The following is a 19160-nucleotide window of genomic DNA, read 5'->3' as shown; positions in this document are numbered from 1 at the left end:
TTTTTAACAAACATATATATCATATCTATGGGGTACAATGTCATGCTTTGATATATGTCTACATTGTGGGATGTTTAACTCATACTAATTAACAAATCCATCATGTCACATACTTGTCATTTCTTTTTATAATTTCTTGGGGTGCAGATTGTTAAATTGGGACTTTTTGTCTTTTCTAATACAAGTATTTAGTATTATAAATTTCCCTTCTAGCATGACATTAGCTATGTCCCATGTTTTGATATGTTGTATTTTCATTTCCATTCAGTTCAATGTATTTTTTAATTTTCCTGGGGTCTCTTTGACTCATTTAAAGGGGTCTTTAAATTTTAAAGCATTTGGAGATTTTCCTATTATTTCTTTCCTTCAGCTTGATCTTGGTGTATTTTCTTCCCTTTTTTCCAGTTTAGGTAGAAGCTTAGGCTATTTATTTGAACCCACTATTTTTTCTAACGTAAGTATTCCATGCTATAAATGTCCTGCTAAACCCTGTTTGTACTGCATCCTGTAAATATTTATACATTTCAATTTTGTTCAGTTCAAAATATTTTATATTTCCCCTTGAGACTTTTAATACCTTATTTAGAAATGCGTTAATTTCCAAGTATCTGAAGTTTTTTTTTTCAGTTATTGATTTCTAGTTTAATTATATGATGGTCTAACAATATAAATTTGTTAGGGTTTGTTTTATGGATAGGATATGACGGTCTGCCTGGTTGAATCTTCCAGTTGCAATTGAAAAGAACATGTATTTTCTTGTTTGGGGGTGAAGTAGTCTATAAATATCAGCTAGATCCCATTATCTTGTGATGTTACTAATTTATTTTATATTCCTGCTGATTTTCACTCTAGTAGTTATATCAATTACTGAGAACAGAGCTTTCTAGTTAGGGAGATGTGCGATGCCAACTCTTCGCTGTTTAATGCACAGCAGGCATGGTCAAAACGGCAAGCGCCTCTCCAGTTTCTAAGGCCAGCATGGAGGGTTGCTGTTGCTCTGATGTTTGCTCAATGCAAGGTGGAGAAGGTTGGTAGGACTCTACTACGGTCTCTACAGTGTCTGGTGCGGAGGAAGACAGGCACCACATCTGCCCGTGTTAGTGTAGGGAGGAACAGGCTATATGGCTCTGCCTTACAGTTTTGGTAGTCTCCTGGTGGGAAGGAACGGGGACCACCTCAGTAGTACAGGCTGGGAAAGGTTGTCAGAGCTCTATCTCACAATTTCCCTAACACCCAGTGGGATAGGGTATCACCTTGTTAGTTTGAGGACGGTCAATAGGGCTTTACCCGTCTCCACAGTGCTTGATGGAGGAAGGGTAGGTGTGCTCTCTGGTTAGTGTAGGGTGATGATACTCAACAGGACTGTACCCTCCCTCTTCACCCCGCCCTCGCCACCCCCCATCTCCCCCCGCTGCCCCGTTTCCACAGCACCTGGAGAGAAGTAAGGTGCAGCTTCTTTCATGGTGTTCACCTAGGGTACAGCAGGTATAAAAGGATTCTGTCCTGTAGACCTGTCCTCCCCCAGGGCTATTGGTTAGATAGAGCATGTTTTTCATGTTTTTTTTTTTTTTCCAGTCTGTGCATATTGCTGTTTCCAGACTGCAGGCTTTTATGGCCCAGGCTGGGGTAATAGGAGGTACTAAAGTACATGGCGGGTGGAGACTCAAGGGAGGGTCATTTTTAGAATTTTCATAGTGTTTTGATAGGCGCTTTTTGTCCACTCTTTAATTAATAGAATAAGGTGGGATGCTTACCCTTTCTTGTCTATAACTGGATGCCCCTCACTTTGATTTTGAAAGCTTTATTGAATATGGAATCTTTTCTTTAAGAACTTTAAAAAGGATGTTTCCATGTTCATAGCTCTGTTTTTTTTCTGCTAAGAAGTTAGCAGTTATTCTTATTGGCCCATTTATAATGTATTTCTTTCTGTGGCTTTCAAGATTTGCTTGTTATTTTTGGTTTTGTAAGGATGGCTGTCTTTTGTTTATTGTGCTTTGGGTTCGTAGAGCTACTTTTATCTATGGGTTGATATTTGTCTTCAAATTGGAAAGGTTTTGTATGATTTCATCAATTTGTTTCATGCCTTAATCCCTCTTATTTCTCTGAGTTCCAAATACATGCATGTTAGAATACTTTACCTTTTTCATAGGCAGCTAAATAACTATTTCTTAAAATCAGTGTTTTATGTTGCTGTACCTCAGGTTGGATGTTTTTGGTTTTTGTTTTTGTTTTTTTGCCTGACCTCTAGTTGATTGTCAAATCAGCTGTTAAACCTAGCCAATGAATTTTTCATGTTATACCTTGTATTTTTCAGTTCCACAAGTATATTTCTTTGTATGTTGAGATTCCACCTCCCCCGTATCTGTTCATTAATTATGTTCAACTTTAATTCCTTGAACATATTTATGTAGATGTCTTATAGTCCTTGTTTGATAAATTGTACCATCTGGATCAGCCCTGAATCTCTGTTAATTTTTTCTCCTGATTATGGGTCACATTTCCTGCATCTCATTTGTAGTAGTTTTATTGTATGCTGAATATTGGGGATGCTGTGGTCTTTAGACTCCAGATTTTATTGCATTCCTTTAAAGAGTTTTGAGGTTAGTTCTGGCAAACAGTTAACTTACTGGTGATTAAACGTGATCATTTTATAACTTCTGTTCAGGCTTTTTTGGTCTAGTCTGCAGTAAATCTTAAATTGTGGCCTTTCTTAGGTCTGTGTTATTTTCCCTTCCTGAGCTTTGTTTTAGATCCCTAAGTTATTTCATATATTTTGACTAATTTTGTTTTGTATTTATTTATGGGTTTTCACAGCAGAAGGGAAAGTCTGGTATCAAATTTTCATGGCCAGAGTGGAAGTAGTGTTGATATTTTTCATAGCTTCCCAGTTGATTCTGTTGTGCAAAGTTAGTAACAACTATTCTAATGCACGGTTTCTTGACAGCTGCACTATTGACATTTGGGAGCTGAGCTGTTATTTGTTGTGGGGGTGCTGTCCTGTGGTGTAGGATGTTTCGCATCATTCCTAGTACTTATCTACTAGGTGTCAGTAGTATCTCTGCCTAGTTGTAACAACCCAAACTGTCTCCAGAAATTGCCAAATGTCCTCTGTGGGGCAGAATCATCCCAGGCTGAGAACCAATGCTCTATCAGAGTAGATTATTGCACTGCCTTGAGCCCTTGCTTCTCAAAGTGGGGTGTGCAAACCAGCTGTATTGGCATCATCTGGAGTTTCTCAGAAATACAGACTCTCAGGTCATACTCCTAGACCTTTTGAATGAGATCTGCATTTTAACAAGTTATGATGATCTGTTTGCTTTCTAATAAATAAATACTCACTCAAAAGAATAACGCCGTAGAGCAGGGGTCAGCAAACCTTTTCTTAAAAGGCCAGAAAGAAAATAAAATATTTTCAGTTTACTTTCCATACAGTTTTTGTCAGAACTATTCAACAATGCCATTGTAGTGCAATAGCCCACATAGACAATACATAAACAAATTGATGTGGCTCTGTTCCAATAAAACTTTATTCACAAAACACGCAACTAGCCAAGCTAAATTTTGTCAACTCCTGTTATAGACTATCCCAATCAGACCCTCTCAGTGTACTGAAGACAACAGGTGGTTAAATTCTTTGATGAGTGCCCTGCCATATGATGTCATTTGCTGATGTTCAAGAGAGATTAAGTTTATAGATTACACAGTAGATGATTCTGGAAATTATAGTAGCTTGACTTCTATCCTTACCTAAGTGGAGATATCTCCCAACCTTCCACATGTGAGCTATATGTAAATGCTGCTCTTACTACCTTACCCTTTAGAAATACATGATTTGATAGCATAATTATTTTTATTTGTATTATGCTTTATAGGCCCACTGGAATAATTATTCACTTATTTTGACTTTAGTTAATAAAGCTGACCAGACAAACTTATGAAAAACTGCATTAATGTGACTTTGTTAGCTCAGAAAGAGTAGTTTAAAATGAGTTATTTAACTCTAAAGTGAGTCATTTAACTCTCAAGTAATTTCTTTCTTTTTCATAGGAAAGCTAGTTTTTAAAGCATCCTTTGTTTTATGTAGGACTCCTTTCTGACACTTCCAAAACTCTGTATCTAGAAAGGGGAGGGCTGTTTGAAGGGTGGCAGTTTAAAGGTTGAGAAGGTAGCAGCTATTCTGAGAATGATGGACAGTGAACAAGCTTAAAGTAATTTCTCCTCTTCTAAGTTACTTGATAAATGGTGCTGAGGGGGCATGCCAGATGTCACCAAAGTGAAGCAGAAAAACTAGACTTTCAGCCAGTTAAGTGGTGATCAGGAAACTGATTCCTGGGACTTTGGCCAACAGGAATGATGAAAACACAGAAGTAGGTCCCGAAACTTGCATAAGTAACCAGTTAATTTGTTTTATATTAATATCTACTCGGTCTATACTGGTTAGTCTGTGTAGCTTTCCAAGAGACATAACAAACACTATACCCCTGAGGCAGTTTTCTTTGGCTGTGTACAGCCTCATCCTTTACCCACTGTACAGTGGACATCACTTTATGGAAACAAAAGGTAAAGAATCACATTAATGACCAAAATATTTCTAATTATGGCTATCTTGCCCCCTTAAGATTAAGCCCAATTTTTTTGGTTTTGCCAAGAAAATTCAGTTTTCATATTCTATCCTATTTTTAGATTATAAATTATTTAAGAGATGGTCTACTCATGGGGTTTAAAAGAACCACTCAAATTATATCCAGATTTGCTTGTTGGATGTTTATAAACTCTTAAAAAGTGTAAATCTTTAAGATCTTTACCTAAAAATTACTTCTCAGGAAAAATAACATACAAAAACTTGATTTGTGTAACATTTTATTTAGCATTCTTATACATTACACAAAATAAATGCTTGGATAACTCACATCTAACAAACTATATATGTATTTTTTCCATAGGAAAGCACTAGGAGAAGACAGAAATATCAAGAGTCTCAAGAACTTTTGAATGAAGTAAACAGTTTCCCACAAAAAATCAGCTATAGACAACTCCCAAACTCATTTTATGAACCTCATCAAGATTTTACCAGTCCAGATATATTCAAGAAGTCAAGATCTCCACCTTGGTATAAATACACTTCCACAGTCAGCATGGGGATCACAGACTTAGAAAGTTCAACTGGACTTTGGCCTACAATTTCCCAGTTTACTCTTAGTGAAGAGACAAAGGCAGATGTTTATTATTATCGCATCATCATACCTGTCCTTTTGCTGTTAGTATGTCTTGCTTTATATTTTCTCTGAAGATATCAAAATTCCTTTTGATAATTTTTTAAGTTTCCAGCTCTTCACCGAAATGTTATATTCTTATTTCAGTGTTTCCTTCCAGACATTTTTAAGGTAATTGGCTTTAAAAAGAGAACATATTTTAACAAAGTTTGTGGACACTCTAAAAAATAAAATTGCTTTGTACTAGAAATAGTGTCATAGTACAGTTTGGAAAACACTTCTGAAGTTTCAGATCACCTAGGAAATCTAGAAAAGGAGTTTAATGTTTTTGATCAGAGAATTTGAAAAATAAAAATACAGAGAATGAGTTTCAAAAGTTTTAGATAAGCTGATATACTATATAGATCTATCTTCTAGAACATATTACTGAAAGCTAGGCACATTTTATGAGATGTGATTAACAATTTGCTTACCTTACTACAATATGGACATTCACCAAATATGATGTTAAAACTCTGTCTACTAGTTTGTAGTCCTCTCAGCCACTGCAAATTTTAAAAGATAAAGGAGAAGCGTCAGCATGATTACAAATTACAGATACTCCAAATGTCGTTCCCTTTGTTTTTAAGTGCATTATGTTTTTATTCCAGAAGACTTAGCTTAATTTTGTTTGTTTTGCAAGAGTAAGGGATGTATTTCCTGAGCCAATAGCAGACTATTACTATGTTGAATAACAAAGGAAATCAACATGGAATTGAAGGCCTAAACCACTGGTTTATAACCAGATTATGGGCCCCTTTAAGAATCTGATAAGAATTACGCATTTTCTTTATCCCCAGAGTAGACATACATAAAAATAATGCATACAAGTTCCTGGCGTTCATAGACTTTCCCTAAATCTGTTAATCACAAATTAACAACTCCTGCTGTTAAAGATACTATAGGCTCTTGAAAATTTCCCTCTTAGTTCTGGTCTTAATCACTACCAGTGGGTTAATTTTTAACCCATTGATTATAAGCATGAGCTAGTGAATTTTTAAAAATTAAATGAATATTCATAATTACAAAAGAAAGCACGTTCCCTTAGAGTATTTCTGTAATTTGACCTGGTATTTCATGATTTTATATAAGGTAAATACATGTCTCTGCCTAAGTTCTCCATTGGCAAAGTACAGATGGCATCAACTGCTGCCTCTAATCACGAAAGTAAAGATGTGATATTAAGGAAGACTGAAACCAAAGGCAACATACAATTGCAAGGTGTTCTGTATATAGTTGCACACAGTTTATCATGTATCAACTAGGCCCAAAGGTGAAGCCAAGAACTAAAGACAGGAATGAAAGTAGACATCACAGTAATTAATTAGTAAATAAAGTGGCACTGCCTGAGTGCTGTGAGATACTCAGATCACAAAAGGCATTTTTCTCAACATGAAAAGTAGTATTACTGGATATATTCTATTCTTAAATGCAGCCTGAAAAGTAATAGGTACTACATAGTACTAATTTCATTTTCACTTTATTGCTGCCACTTTCAGCCACCTCCACCTTGGGTAAATCTATGAAGTTTACATTGTGGTAACAAGGAATTTATAGAAAGATTCCAATGTACCATCAATTTAATTTGTTGTGTGTCAGTAAGCTAGTCCATGGATATATTCTGGATAGATTTTCTCCCTTCTTGGATACTTCAGAACATTTCTCCACTCATGAGTAACTGTGATGAAGAAATGAAGCACATAAGCATCTGGAATAAACTGGTAAAAGGAGTTAATGGCAAGAGAGAGGATCACTATTGACTAAACAGATTTTAGATTCTGTGTATTTCAAACCAAGAATACTTCCTGTGTTGTGTTAGCTGAAAAAAGTCTTGACAATATTTTTATTTTTTACCTCATATAAGCATATTTGATGGAAAGGTTGTCCACACTGGGAATTATCACACACGTGATCAGGAGTGGTACCATCAAGTTGATAAGCGTAACAAATTCCACAATCCATAGTAAAATCCTTCAAAAGAAAAATATTTATAAAAAGCATATGTGTCTCACTAACTTATTCGTTGTACATATTTGGGAGGGTATGTGTGATATTTTGATACATGTATACAATGTTTAATGATCACATCAGGATAATTAAGATACTCATCACCTCAACATTTACCTTTTATGTTAAGAACATTACAATTCTCCTAACTACTTTAGAATATGAAAGCATCTATGTGTTTAAAACACAAGGTAAGATCAGGAAGAATGTTTTATAAATATAGTTTTTATAAAGGTGACTATATTGCTGTATTACAGGAAATATAATTACATTACTATTTAACACCTAGCAAAAGCTATTGTAGAGTGTTTCCTTTTTCACTCAAATATACACAGCTAGGCTAAAAGAGATTCCATTTTTGGCTGGCAAGATGTTTGGGCATCAGTAATTTTCCCGTATCATACATTGTTATAATGTCCCTGATAGTATTTAAAGAAAGGAATTGATATTAGCTAGTGATTACTAAACAGCACAATTCTGTAACTAAAGGAAAAAGAAACTCACTACCATCTAGTAGTCTACAACCTTAGCAGCCTTGTCAAAAATCAATTCTAAGTTTATTATTTTTGCAATACAGTGGTATCTATTCAATTTTGAGAAACTATAACTGCTTCACAAACACTTATATCAAGCTAATCAGTACTTCAGCCATCCATAAACAGACTGTAGAAAAGCCAAACATCTCATTAACTACTTTGGAGTTTTCCCCTTATTTTTAATAAATGTCTGTCATTAATGACTTCACTACTGAAGACCATGAAAAAAGTATATAGTTGACCCTTGAACGACATGGGTTTGAACTGCACAGGTCTGCTTATACACAGATTTTTTTTTTTAACCAAATGCAGATCAAAAATACAGTACTGACAAGATGCAGAACCTGTGTTTATGTGAAATCTCTGTATACAGAGGGCCGACTTTTTCTATATATGGGTCCCGCAGAGTAACTGTGGAACTTTAATGTCTGTGGATTTTTGTATCTGTGGGCAGCCCTGAAATCAATCCCCCTGTTCCAAGAGACAACTGTACTTAACAACCAATCAAAGGTAAACAAGTTTTTTGATGCCGTTCAGAAGTCTGTGTTATAATATTTTTCTAATTCCGTCCTTTTTCAGCCTCATTTTTCACTGAGAGAAGCATTTAAACTTCATTATGCAATACTGTCTGGAATATCAAAGCACTGGTAAAACTTACAGATTTTTCCAGGATAGCACGAGCTGGAAAATCAATTTCTAAAACATCTTTCAAATTTTGTAACACACTGTTTTCTGGATCCCTGAAAGCATGGGGAAAAAAATTATGCTGTGAACTTTGTAAAATCACCAAAAAGTAAAAATTATATTGCCAAGGTACCTACCACAAATGTATGTTCCTGCTCAGCTTAATTCCCAGGGGTTTTACCACTTCAGATTAAAAAAAAAAAAAGTTTAATAATTGCATGCTCTACTCTTGGTTTGTAAAGCCACATTTGATACAGAATGTTTCTTAACTACTTGATTAGAAAATCAAAATTATATGTATTATGTTAAAAAACAAAATTATACAGTTCAGAATGCTGAGACATTTTCATTTAAAATAACTATCATTATTGCGGTGAACCGAGATCGTGCCATTACACTACATACTGGGCAACGAGCAAAACTCCATCTCAGACAAAAAATAAAAATTACCATTAATATACTAATATTGTCTAATAATTTAACAATGGTAGGCAAGGATTTTATGACTCTATTAAAAAACGTTTAAATCTCAGATGTCATACCATGGTCAGCTCCAAGAAAGAAGCACTCAGGAAGCATATTAGGATGCCTGGGGTCTACCTCTATATTTATGGAAACATTATTCCCTAGAATGAAACAAGATTAAATCTTTTAGAAGTAGAACAGCTCATCAAACAAGCCAATAAAAAATAAAGAGGTGTTGGTCTGGCTACCTATTTCACTGTATACCCACGGAAAGATTAACCAAATGTTTTGTAGTTTTATGTAATGGTAAATATAATTGAACCAAAAGAAGTAATTTTGATACGATTACCATTGAAGGGATCTGATCTTAAATTTCAGCCAGTCAACAAATTGATATATTTAATTAGATTGCAATTCCGGTCAACTGTATTAAAATTTAAATAAAAATGTTCTGTGGAGTGATAAAGGTCTTTAATATCAAAATTATCACAAGTCATATGTTTAAGAAATAATTATCTAAATTATTTTTCATGGCTTTCCTGAAAAAGTTTACATTTCATAGAACTATCGCCAAATGTAAAAAGACCAACAATACAGTAAATGTTAAAAACAAACATTAAAGATTCAAGTTTTATAAAAATTTATAAAAACATTTTCTGAATTATCTTGCTGCATGTGAAACTTTCCCTTATAATTTAACAAAAGATTTCATTCACATTGGCAATTGTTCATTAATAACCAAAACAATAAGTAACCTAATTTCGTAAGACCTAGGAAAATTGGCACTAGGTTCTTTTATACATTTTAACTGTACTGGACTACAGCATAAGTTTCAGAAATTTTACTTCTATTTTTTGAAGGTACATAGTGTAACTGCTTAAGATCAATTTGGATTTCATTTTCATGGTAAAAATGTCTTGATAAATTCCATACACTGTAGAATATGCCTTTCACTAAGGCTGACATCAACATAAATGCAGTTATTGCACATCTGGCAAAAAGAGGTCATTAATAGAAAAAAATGACTAGCCATTCAATGAGACAAATAAAAATACAAAAAGTTATAATTTCATTTGGTAACACATTATTTACTATGAACACAAATTTCTTACTAGCCCTCAACACTGTCATCTGGTAATGGCTCCAGACAGTACTTTCACTTAATATGGGCATATTAACTAACTTTTCCGTTCACTCGTTCAAAACTTGGTCTTAAGAAAGTAAATCATGCCTAGAGGAGAAAAAAGAAGCTAAAAAGTAAATAGGGAATGAATTAAAAACTAGGCTATGTATGCTGAATGAGAAATATAATAAGTATATTTAATCATAACCTGATAATTATTTTAATGGGGCCACGAAAATAATGAATTACTACATTTCTTTGAAGAAAATATTTTCATTCTTGGTATCTACTTGTTCACAAATATTAAACACGGTTAGACTTTTTGAAACCAGGAAAGTAACAATACTATTTGTAGAACTGCTGTACAACTATAGTTTCTTCTCACAATACCATGTATGTCACATTCTCCCCCCAGATAATCTATATTATACCTAGGTACAAAGTATAAAAATTGCTAACTTGGATGTGATTCACATCAGAATTTCAAAATACCCTTGAACAACATATCTATTTAGAAAAAAAGAAAGAAATGGGTATCTTAAAACTAGCTATGGTATTTAATGTGAGCTTATAGTTTAAAATCTTGAGAAAGGCTGAACTCTAAAAGTGACTGTTTTGCTTGCTTATAATGAAAATACATAACCATTTTATAGTCAAGAGAACATGATAACATTGCACAGGTATTTATGATTATACCATATCTCACTCATAAATTTCATGTACCTGTAGTGAAGAAAATACTTAAAACTATAAATTCTTTCTCTGTGCTTTCTGTTTACTCTTCAGTAGCATGGTCTACTACAAGCTCTTTTATCTTCCTCTATTTCTAACAGAAAATATTCCTAGATCTGAGCACACTAATCTTAGAAGATTGTAAGTTTCACAAATGAAGACTTCATTATTCTAACACTTTTTTTCTTGTTCTAAGTAATGTAAATTTTGAATTACCTGTTCCACGATTCCTGTGCTAATTAGCAGCTAATTAAACTCTACTTCTGAATGTTACCTCCATTGGATCATCACCTTTTATAATGAAACACCTCAGTACTTCTCCTTTTCACCTAAAATATTTACATTTAAACGTGTAGCCAAAAAAAAAGTTACTAGAAAATTTTAATAGTTGACTTCATATAAGAAGTCTGAGTCCAACTGTCATTGTTAGATTTATTTTCATAATACAAAATAAAACACCTAAAAACAAACCCTTAATCCTCTTTGTCCCTACCTAATGCAATTCTGCGTGCTGTTGCACTCCGTGGAGGTTTTTCTGGCTCAAGTACCCAGGTCTTCTCATCGATTTCATCCATAACATCCCAGAATGCCTTTAGTGATTCTACTGCTGCCAAAAACTGACTATAAATGCTTATTAAGGAGCTCTGTGAAAAAATGAAAGTTGAATAAGTTATATGGTACTCTACCAATAGCAGATAATCTTTTAGTTAAAATACACTCAATTTAGAAATTTTAAGCTCTGTTTCATTTTAGCTACAAAGGAGACTCCAGTAAACAGCAGTCAACTCTCCCTGCTTCACATCTCTTCCTACAGCGTTAACAGGATTCTTTCTTATTGACAGTAGACTATACACCTGAGAAAGAATGGTTTTTTAAAAAATCGTAATTATTTTTTATAATGCTTGATATACTACATGTATGCAATAGTAATGAGTACTACAAGGTGTATGTACACACAACTTTAATAAATATTAATGTACATGATATAGCTAACATCGGACCTATACAAAGTGTCTATACGATTTTAGTATGAAAATCTTAATTTCATGTTTGCTGCAGCAATCAAGTTAAATGCAGTGCTATTTGTAATTTAGTGAGATTACCTTTAAATATTATTAAAAACTTTGGAGACCTAATTAGGCAGAGTATGAAAAGGTTTTACACATTTTTAAAGAATTAAAACAAGGTACAAACGATGTTTTTCCACATTTAACTTTTAGCCAATCTCTGAATTCAGCATTTCATATATTAATCCTTTATAGGAATTAGCTTAAATATAGTTTCACTAAATAATAAGTAATGCCATCACTGACTTTAAAAATCAATTTTTAAACAAAGGAGTTTCTCATAAAACAATGTGGTATGTTTAAAAGATACAACTGCTTACTAAATACTTTTGATACAAAATCAAAACAGTTTAATAAGAATTAAGGGTTTATTGTTTCAAGTAAGCAAAATGTAAAGTCAGATACTACAAATGTTTTCAATCTGAAATAACTGGCCACACCAATAATTTAAGAATATGATACACCCTAAGATGAAAAGAAACTAGCCACTTCCTTAAACATGTATTTTATACCTAATACTTAAGGAAAACCCATCCCATTTTGTCACTTCAGTCAAGGTTTACACATGGATGAATTCATGGCTCAGTTCCACTGAGCTGGATTCAACTGTTCTGACCTTCTACACATATTTTTTTAAAAAGTGGGCCAGGTGCAGTGGCTCATGCCTGTAATCCCAGCACTCTGGGAGGCTGAGGTGGGCAGATCACGAGGTCAAGAGATAGAGACCATCCTGGCCAATAAGGTGAAACCTTGTCTCTTCTAAAAATACAAAAATTAGCTGGGCATGGTGGCACGCGCCTATAGTCCCAGCTACTTGGGAGACAGAGGCAGGAGAATCACTTGAACCCAGGAGGCAGAGGTTGCAGTGGGCCGAGATCGCGCCACTGCATTCCAGCCTGGTGACAGAGCTAGACTCCGTCTCAAAAAGAAAAAAAAAAAGGTGTGAAGTAGGAATTAGAGCCTAATATCTGAAAAATAACCTTTGAGGATATTGACGGTATAATGTCTGTTCTCTTCTGGTATACTTTACTCACCTATAAGTTTAGATGACAGAATCCAGAAATCAGAAAATTAAACTCCCAAGAAGCTAGTTTTAAAATCAGTACAATAGTGTATATCTGTCTCTCCTTTCTCTGTTTCTACATGTGTATTTAAAATCCGTAATTACCTATTCCTTTGTACACCAAAGACAAGTTTAACTCCCCTGCCAAAAAAAGAGTTATAAAATATTTTCACAGTGGCATCTTTTATTTGAAGTTTTTTCCAATGGCATTGTCCATTTCTCTTATGCACAACTGCAAATAAAATCCTAACTGCATTTTGAACAGAAAAATGTATTTTTAACAAGAAAATAGCCAAAAATAAAACATCCCTGGAACTAGAAGTTACTTGGTAATTACAGAAAAAGTGAATTTTAAACCCTAAAAGCCATTATATGATTTTACTAGCTAGCCATTTGAGGTAGATACATTAAACATTATTTTTACATTCCAGATGGGGAAAAGAAAGACCAAAAATGTGACAAGTTGGACACAGAAACACATCTCTTAGCAATTTCAATGAACTTAGGGGGTAGACATCAAAACTGTTATATCAGTAAGCTATGCGATTAATAGATTTTTCTCCAACTGCTTATTTTGTCCATTACATCACTAAAAACCCTTATTTTGAATTTTTTCCCCAAATTGAAAAAAATACATTATTTCTAAATATTACCAATGGAATTAAATACTTTATATACAGCACCAGAAATGCCAAGGAATAATATGGCCAAAATTAAAATCAAAGTTCAGTAAGTATTATGCAGGGAGATGAGTTCTCTAAAAAATATTTTTAAAAATAAAAATAGCTGACATTCTTGGTGGCTGGCAAGATGGCCAAATAGGAACAGCTCCAGTCTGCAGCTCCCAACAAGATCAAGGCAGAAGGCAGGTGATTTCTGCATTTCCAACCAAGGTACCCGGCTCATCTCATTGGGACTGGTTAGACAGTGGGTACAGCCCACGGAGGGCGAGCCAAAGCAGCGTGGGGTATTGCCTCACTCAGGAAGCGCAAGGGGTTGGGGAGCTCCCTCCCCTAGCCAAGGGAAGCCATCAGGGACTGTGCCATGAGGAATGGTGCACTCTGGCCCAGATACGCTTTTCCCATGGTCTTCACAACCCACAGATCAGAAGATTCCCTCCGGTGCCTATGCCACCAGGGCCCTGGGTTTCAAGCACAAAACTGGGTGGTCGTTTGGGCAGACATTGAGCTAGCTACAGGAGTTTTTTTTTAATACCCCAGTGGCGCCTGCAACACCAGCAAGACAAAACTATTCACTCCCCTAGAAAGGGGGCTGATGCCAGGGCGCTAAGTGGTCTATCTCAGTAGATCCCACCCCAAGAAGCCCAGCAAGCTAAGATCCACTGGCTTGAAATTCTCGCTGCCAGCACAGCAGTCTGAAGTAGACCTGGGACACTCAAGCTTGGTGGGGGAAGGGACATCCACCATTACTGAGGCTTGAGCACATGGTTTATCCCTCACAGTGTAAACAATGCCACCAGGAAGCTGGAACTGGGCAGAGCTCACCGCAGCTCAGCAAAGCCTCTGTAGCCAGACTGCCTCACCAGATTCCTCCTCTCTGGGCAGGGCACCTCTGAAAGAACGGCAGCAGCCAAAGTCAGGGGCTTATAGATAAAACTCCCATCTCCCTGGGACAGAGCACCTGGGGAAAGGGGCGGCTGTGGGCACAGCTTCAGTAGACTTAAATGTTCCTGCCTGCTGGCTCTGAAAAGAGCAGCGGATCTCCCAGTACAGCACTCGAGCTCTGCTAAGGGACAGACTGCCTCCTCAAGCAGAGGTCAAAAGACAACTCATACAGGAGAGCTCCGGCTGGCATCTGGAGGATGCCCCTCTGGGACGAAGCTTCCTGAGAAAGGAACAGGCAGCAATCTTCACTGTTCTGCAGCCTCCGCTGGTGATACCCAGGCAAACAAGGTCTGGAGTGGACCTCCAGCAAACTCCAGCAGACCTGCAGCAGAGGGGTCTATTAGAAAACTAACAAACAGAAAGCAATAGCATCAACATCAACAAAAAGGACATCCACACCAAAACTCCATATGAAGGTCAACAATATCAAAGACCAAACGTAGATAAATCCACGAAGATGAGGAAAAACCGGCACAAAAAGGAGGAAAATTCCAAAAACCAGAATGCCTCTTCTCCAACGGATCACAACTCCTCGCCAGCAAGGGAACAAAACTGGACAGAGAATGACTTTGACGAACTGACAGAAGTAGGCTTCAGAAAGTAGGTAATAACAAACTCCTCTGAGCTAAAGGAGCATGTTCTAACCCAATGCAAGGAAGCTAAGAACCTTGAAAAAAAGTTAGAGGAATTGCTAACTAAAATAACCAGGTTAGAGAAGAACATAAATGACCTGATGGAGCTGAAAAACACAGTACAAGAACTTCGTGAAGCACACACAAGTATCAATTGCCAAATCAATCAAGCAGAAGAAAGGATATCAGAGATTTAAGATCAACTTAATGAAATAGAGTGTGAAGACGAGATTAGAGAAAAAAGAATGAGAAGGAATGAACAAAGCCTCCAAGAAATATCGGACTATGTGAAAAGACCAAACCTATGTTTGACTGGTGTGCCTAAAAGTGATGGGGAGAGTGGAACCAAGTTGAAAAACACTCTTCAGGATGTTACCCAGGAGAGCTTCCCCAACATTCCAATTCAGGAAATACAGAGAACACCACAAAGATACTCCTCCAGAACAGCAACCATAAGACGCATAATGGTCAGATTCATCAAGGTTGAAATGAAGGAAAAAATGTTAAGGGCAGCCAGAGAGAAAGGTTGGGTTACCCACCAAGGGAAGCCCATCAGACTAACAGCAGATCTCTCTGCAGAAACCCTACAAGCCAGAAGAGAGTGGGGGCCAATATTTAACATTCTTAAAGAAAAGAATTTTCAACCCAGAATTTCATATCCAGCCAAACTAACCTTCAGGAGCGAAGGAGAAATAAAATCCTTTACAGACAAGCAAATCCTGACAGATTTTGTCACCACCAGCCCTGCCTTACGAGAGCTCCTGAAGGACGCACAAAATATGCAAAGGAAAAACCAGTACCACCCACTGCAAAAACACACGAAAACGTAAAGACCATCGACACTATGAAGAAACTGCATCAACTAACAGACAAAATAATCAGCTAGCATCATAATGACAGGATCAAATTTACACATAAATGTAAATGAGCTAAATCCCCCAATTAAAAGACACAGACTAGCAAATTGGATAAACAGTGAAGACCCACTGCTATGCTGTATTCAGGAGATCCATCTCACGTGCAAAGAAACACACAGGTTCAAAATAAAGGGATGGAGGAGTATTTACCAAACAAATGGAAAGCAAAAAAAAATGGTTTGCAATACTACTATCTGATAAAACAGACTTTACACCAACAAAGATCAAAAGAGACAAAGAAGGGCATTACATAATGGTAAAGGGATCAATGCAACAAGGAGAGCTAACGATCCTAAATGCATATGCACCCAACACAGGAGCACCTAGATTCATAAAGCAAGTTCTTAAAGACCTACGAAGAGACTTAACATTCCCACACAGTAATAGTGGGAGACTTTAACACCCCCACTGTCAATATTAGACAGATCAACGAGACAGAAAATTAACAAGGATATTCATGAGTTGAACTCAGCTCTGGATCAAGCAGATCTAACAGACATCTACACAACTCTCCACCCCAAATCAACAAAATATACATTCCTCTCAGCACCACATCGCACTTATTTTAAAACTGATCACAAAATTTGACGTAAAACTCTCTTCAGCAAATGCAAAAGAATGGAATTCAATAAAATCTCTCAAACCACAGTGCAATCAAATTAGAACTCAGGATTAAGAAACTCACTTAAAACCACACAACTACATAGAAACTGAACAACCTTCTCCTGAATGACTACTGGGTAAATAACAAAATTAAGGCAGAAATAAATAAATTCTTTGAAACTTAAGTTACTGAGAACAAAGACACAATGTACTAGAATCTCTGGGACACAGCCAAAGCAGTGTTTAAAGGGAAATTTATAACAAAATGCCCACAGGAGAAAGCAGAAATTAAAAGAACTAGAGAAGCAAGAGCAAACCAATTCAAAAGCTAGCAGAAGACAAGAAATAACTAAGATCAGAGCAGAACTGAAAGAGATAGAGACACGAAAAACCCTTCAAAAAAATCAATGAATCCAGGAGCTGGTTTTTTGAAAAGATTAACAAAATAGACCGCTAGCCAGACTAATAAAGAAGAAAAGAGAGAAGAATCAAATAGACACAATAAAAAAATGATAAAGGGGATATCGCCACTGATCCTACAGAAATACAAACTACTATCACAGAATATTATAAACACCTCTACACAAACAAACTAGAAAATCTAGAAGAAATGGATAATTCCTGGACACGTACACCCTCCCAAGACTAAATCAGGAAGAAGTCAAATCCCCAAATAGATCGATAACAATTTCTGAAATTGAGGCAGTATTTAATAGCCTACTAACCAAAAAAAGCCCAGGACCAGACAGATTCACAGCCAAATTCTACCAGAGGTACAAAGAAGAGCTGATACCATTCCTTTTGAAACTATTTCAAACAGAAAAAGGACTTCTCCCTAACTCATTTTATGAGGACTGCATCATCCTGACACCAAAACCTGGAGGAGGCACAACAAAAAAAGAAAATTTCTGGCCAATATCCCTGAACATCAATGCGAAAATCCTCAATAAAATACTGGCAAACCTAATCTAGCAGCACATCAAAAAGCTTATCTACCACGATCAAGTTGGCTTCATCCCTGGGATTCAAGGCTGGTTCAACATAAGCAAATCAATAAACATAACCCATCACACAAACAGAACCAAAGACAAAAACCAAATGATTATCTCAATAGATGCAGAAAAGGCCTTCAATAAAATTCAACACCCTTTCATGATAAAAACTCTCAACAAATTGGGTGTTGATGGAACATATCTCAAAATAGTAACAGCTATTTATGATAAACCCACAGTCAATATCATACTGAATGGGCAAAAGCTGGAAGCATTCCCTTTGCAAACCAGCACAAGACAAGGATGCTCTCTCTCACCACTCCTATTCAACACAGTATTGGAAGTTCTAGCCAGGGCCATCAGGCAAGAGAAAGAAATAAAAGGTATTCAAATAGGAAAAGAGGAAGTCAAATTGTCTCTGTTTGCAGATGACATGACTGTATATTTAGAAAACCCCATCGTCTCAGCCCAAAATCTCCTTAAGCTGATAAGCAACATCAGCAAGGTCTCAGGATACAAAATCAGTGTGCAAAAATCACAAGCATTCCTATACACATTAATAGACAAACAGAGAGCCAAATCATGAGTGAACTCCCATTCACAATTTCTACATAGAGAATAAAATACCTAGGAATACAACTTACCGGGGATGCGAAGGACCTCTTCAAGGAGAACTACAAACCACTGCTCAAGGAAATAAGAGAGGACACAAACAAATGAAAAAACATTCCATACTCATGGATAGGAAGAATCAATATCGTGAAAATGGCCATGCTGCCCAAAGTAATTTACAGATTCAATGCTATCCCCAACAATCTACCACTGGCTTTCATTACAGAATTAGAAAAAAACTACTTTACATTTCATATGGAACCAATAAAAAGCCTATATAGCCAAGACAATCCTAAGCAAAAAGAACAAAGCTGGAAGCATCATGCTACCTGACTTCAAACTATACTACAAGGCCACAGTAACCAAAACAGCATGGTACTGGTACCAAAACAGAGATATAGACCAATGGAACAGAACAGAGGCCTCAGAAATAACACCACACATCTACAACCATCTGATCTTTGACAAACCTGACAAAAACAAGAAATGGGGAAAGGATTCCCTATTTATTAAATGGTGTTGGGAAAATTGGCTAGCCATATGCAGAAAAGTGAAACTGGACCCCTTCCTTACACCTTATACAAAAATTAACACAATATGGATTAAAGACTTAAACGTAAGACCTAAAACCATAAAAACCCTAGAAGAAAACCTAGGCAAAACCATTCAGTACATTGGCATGGGCAAAGACTTCATGACTAAAACACCAAAAGCAATGGCAACAAAAACTGACAAATGGGATCTAATTAAACTAAAGAGCTTCTACACAGCAAAAGAAACTATCATTAGAGTGAACAGGCAATCTACATAATGGGAGAATATTTCTGCAATCTATCCATCTGACAAAGGG

The 19160-nt window shown here is 36.1% G+C and overlaps 2 protein-coding genes across 12 annotated transcripts in view; one reads left to right on the top strand and one right to left on the bottom strand.

Annotated features, from left to right (window-relative positions):
• The window catches only part of VRK2 (VRK serine/threonine kinase 2), a 117322-nt gene extending 112034 nt beyond the window's left edge, over positions 1 to 5288 (top strand). For all 6 annotated transcript variants that reach the window (XM_058429069.1, XM_058429073.1, XM_032178728.2 and 3 more), the window contains one exon: positions 4944 to 5288. In XM_058429069.1, the coding sequence (XP_058285052.1) occupies positions 4944 to 5288 (345 nt within the window). The remainder of the gene's footprint in view (positions 1 to 4943) is intronic.
• The window catches only part of FANCL (FA complementation group L), a 77182-nt gene continuing 62865 nt past the window's right edge, over positions 4844 to 19160 (bottom strand). For 3 of the 6 annotated variants that reach the window (XM_032178733.2, XM_032178734.2, XM_032178737.2), the window contains 6 exons: positions 11293 to 11443; positions 9022 to 9105; positions 8617 to 8662; positions 8454 to 8535; positions 7107 to 7223; positions 4844 to 5758 (listed from right to left, as the gene is read on the bottom strand). In XM_032178733.2, the coding sequence (XP_032034624.1) occupies positions 5627 to 5758; positions 7107 to 7223; positions 8454 to 8535; positions 8617 to 8662; positions 9022 to 9105; positions 11293 to 11443 (612 nt within the window). In that variant the 3' untranslated portion in view covers positions 4844 to 5626. Of the gene's footprint in view, positions 5759 to 6825; positions 6931 to 7106; positions 7224 to 8453; positions 8536 to 8616; positions 8663 to 9021; positions 9106 to 11292; positions 11444 to 19160 lie in introns of all 6 variants that reach the window. The other 3 variants (XM_032178735.2, XM_032178736.2, XR_009210124.1) reach the window with 2 other exon arrangements.

Source organism: Hylobates moloch, unplaced genomic scaffold, assembly GCF_009828535.3.
Source record: "Hylobates moloch isolate HMO894 unplaced genomic scaffold, HMol_V3 SCAFFOLD_15, whole genome shotgun sequence".
In the NCBI taxonomy this organism is placed as follows: Eukaryota; Metazoa; Chordata; class Mammalia; order Primates; family Hylobatidae; genus Hylobates; species Hylobates moloch.
Note: the sequence above shows the minus strand (reverse complement) of the source record. Positions and strands in the feature narration are given on the sequence as shown.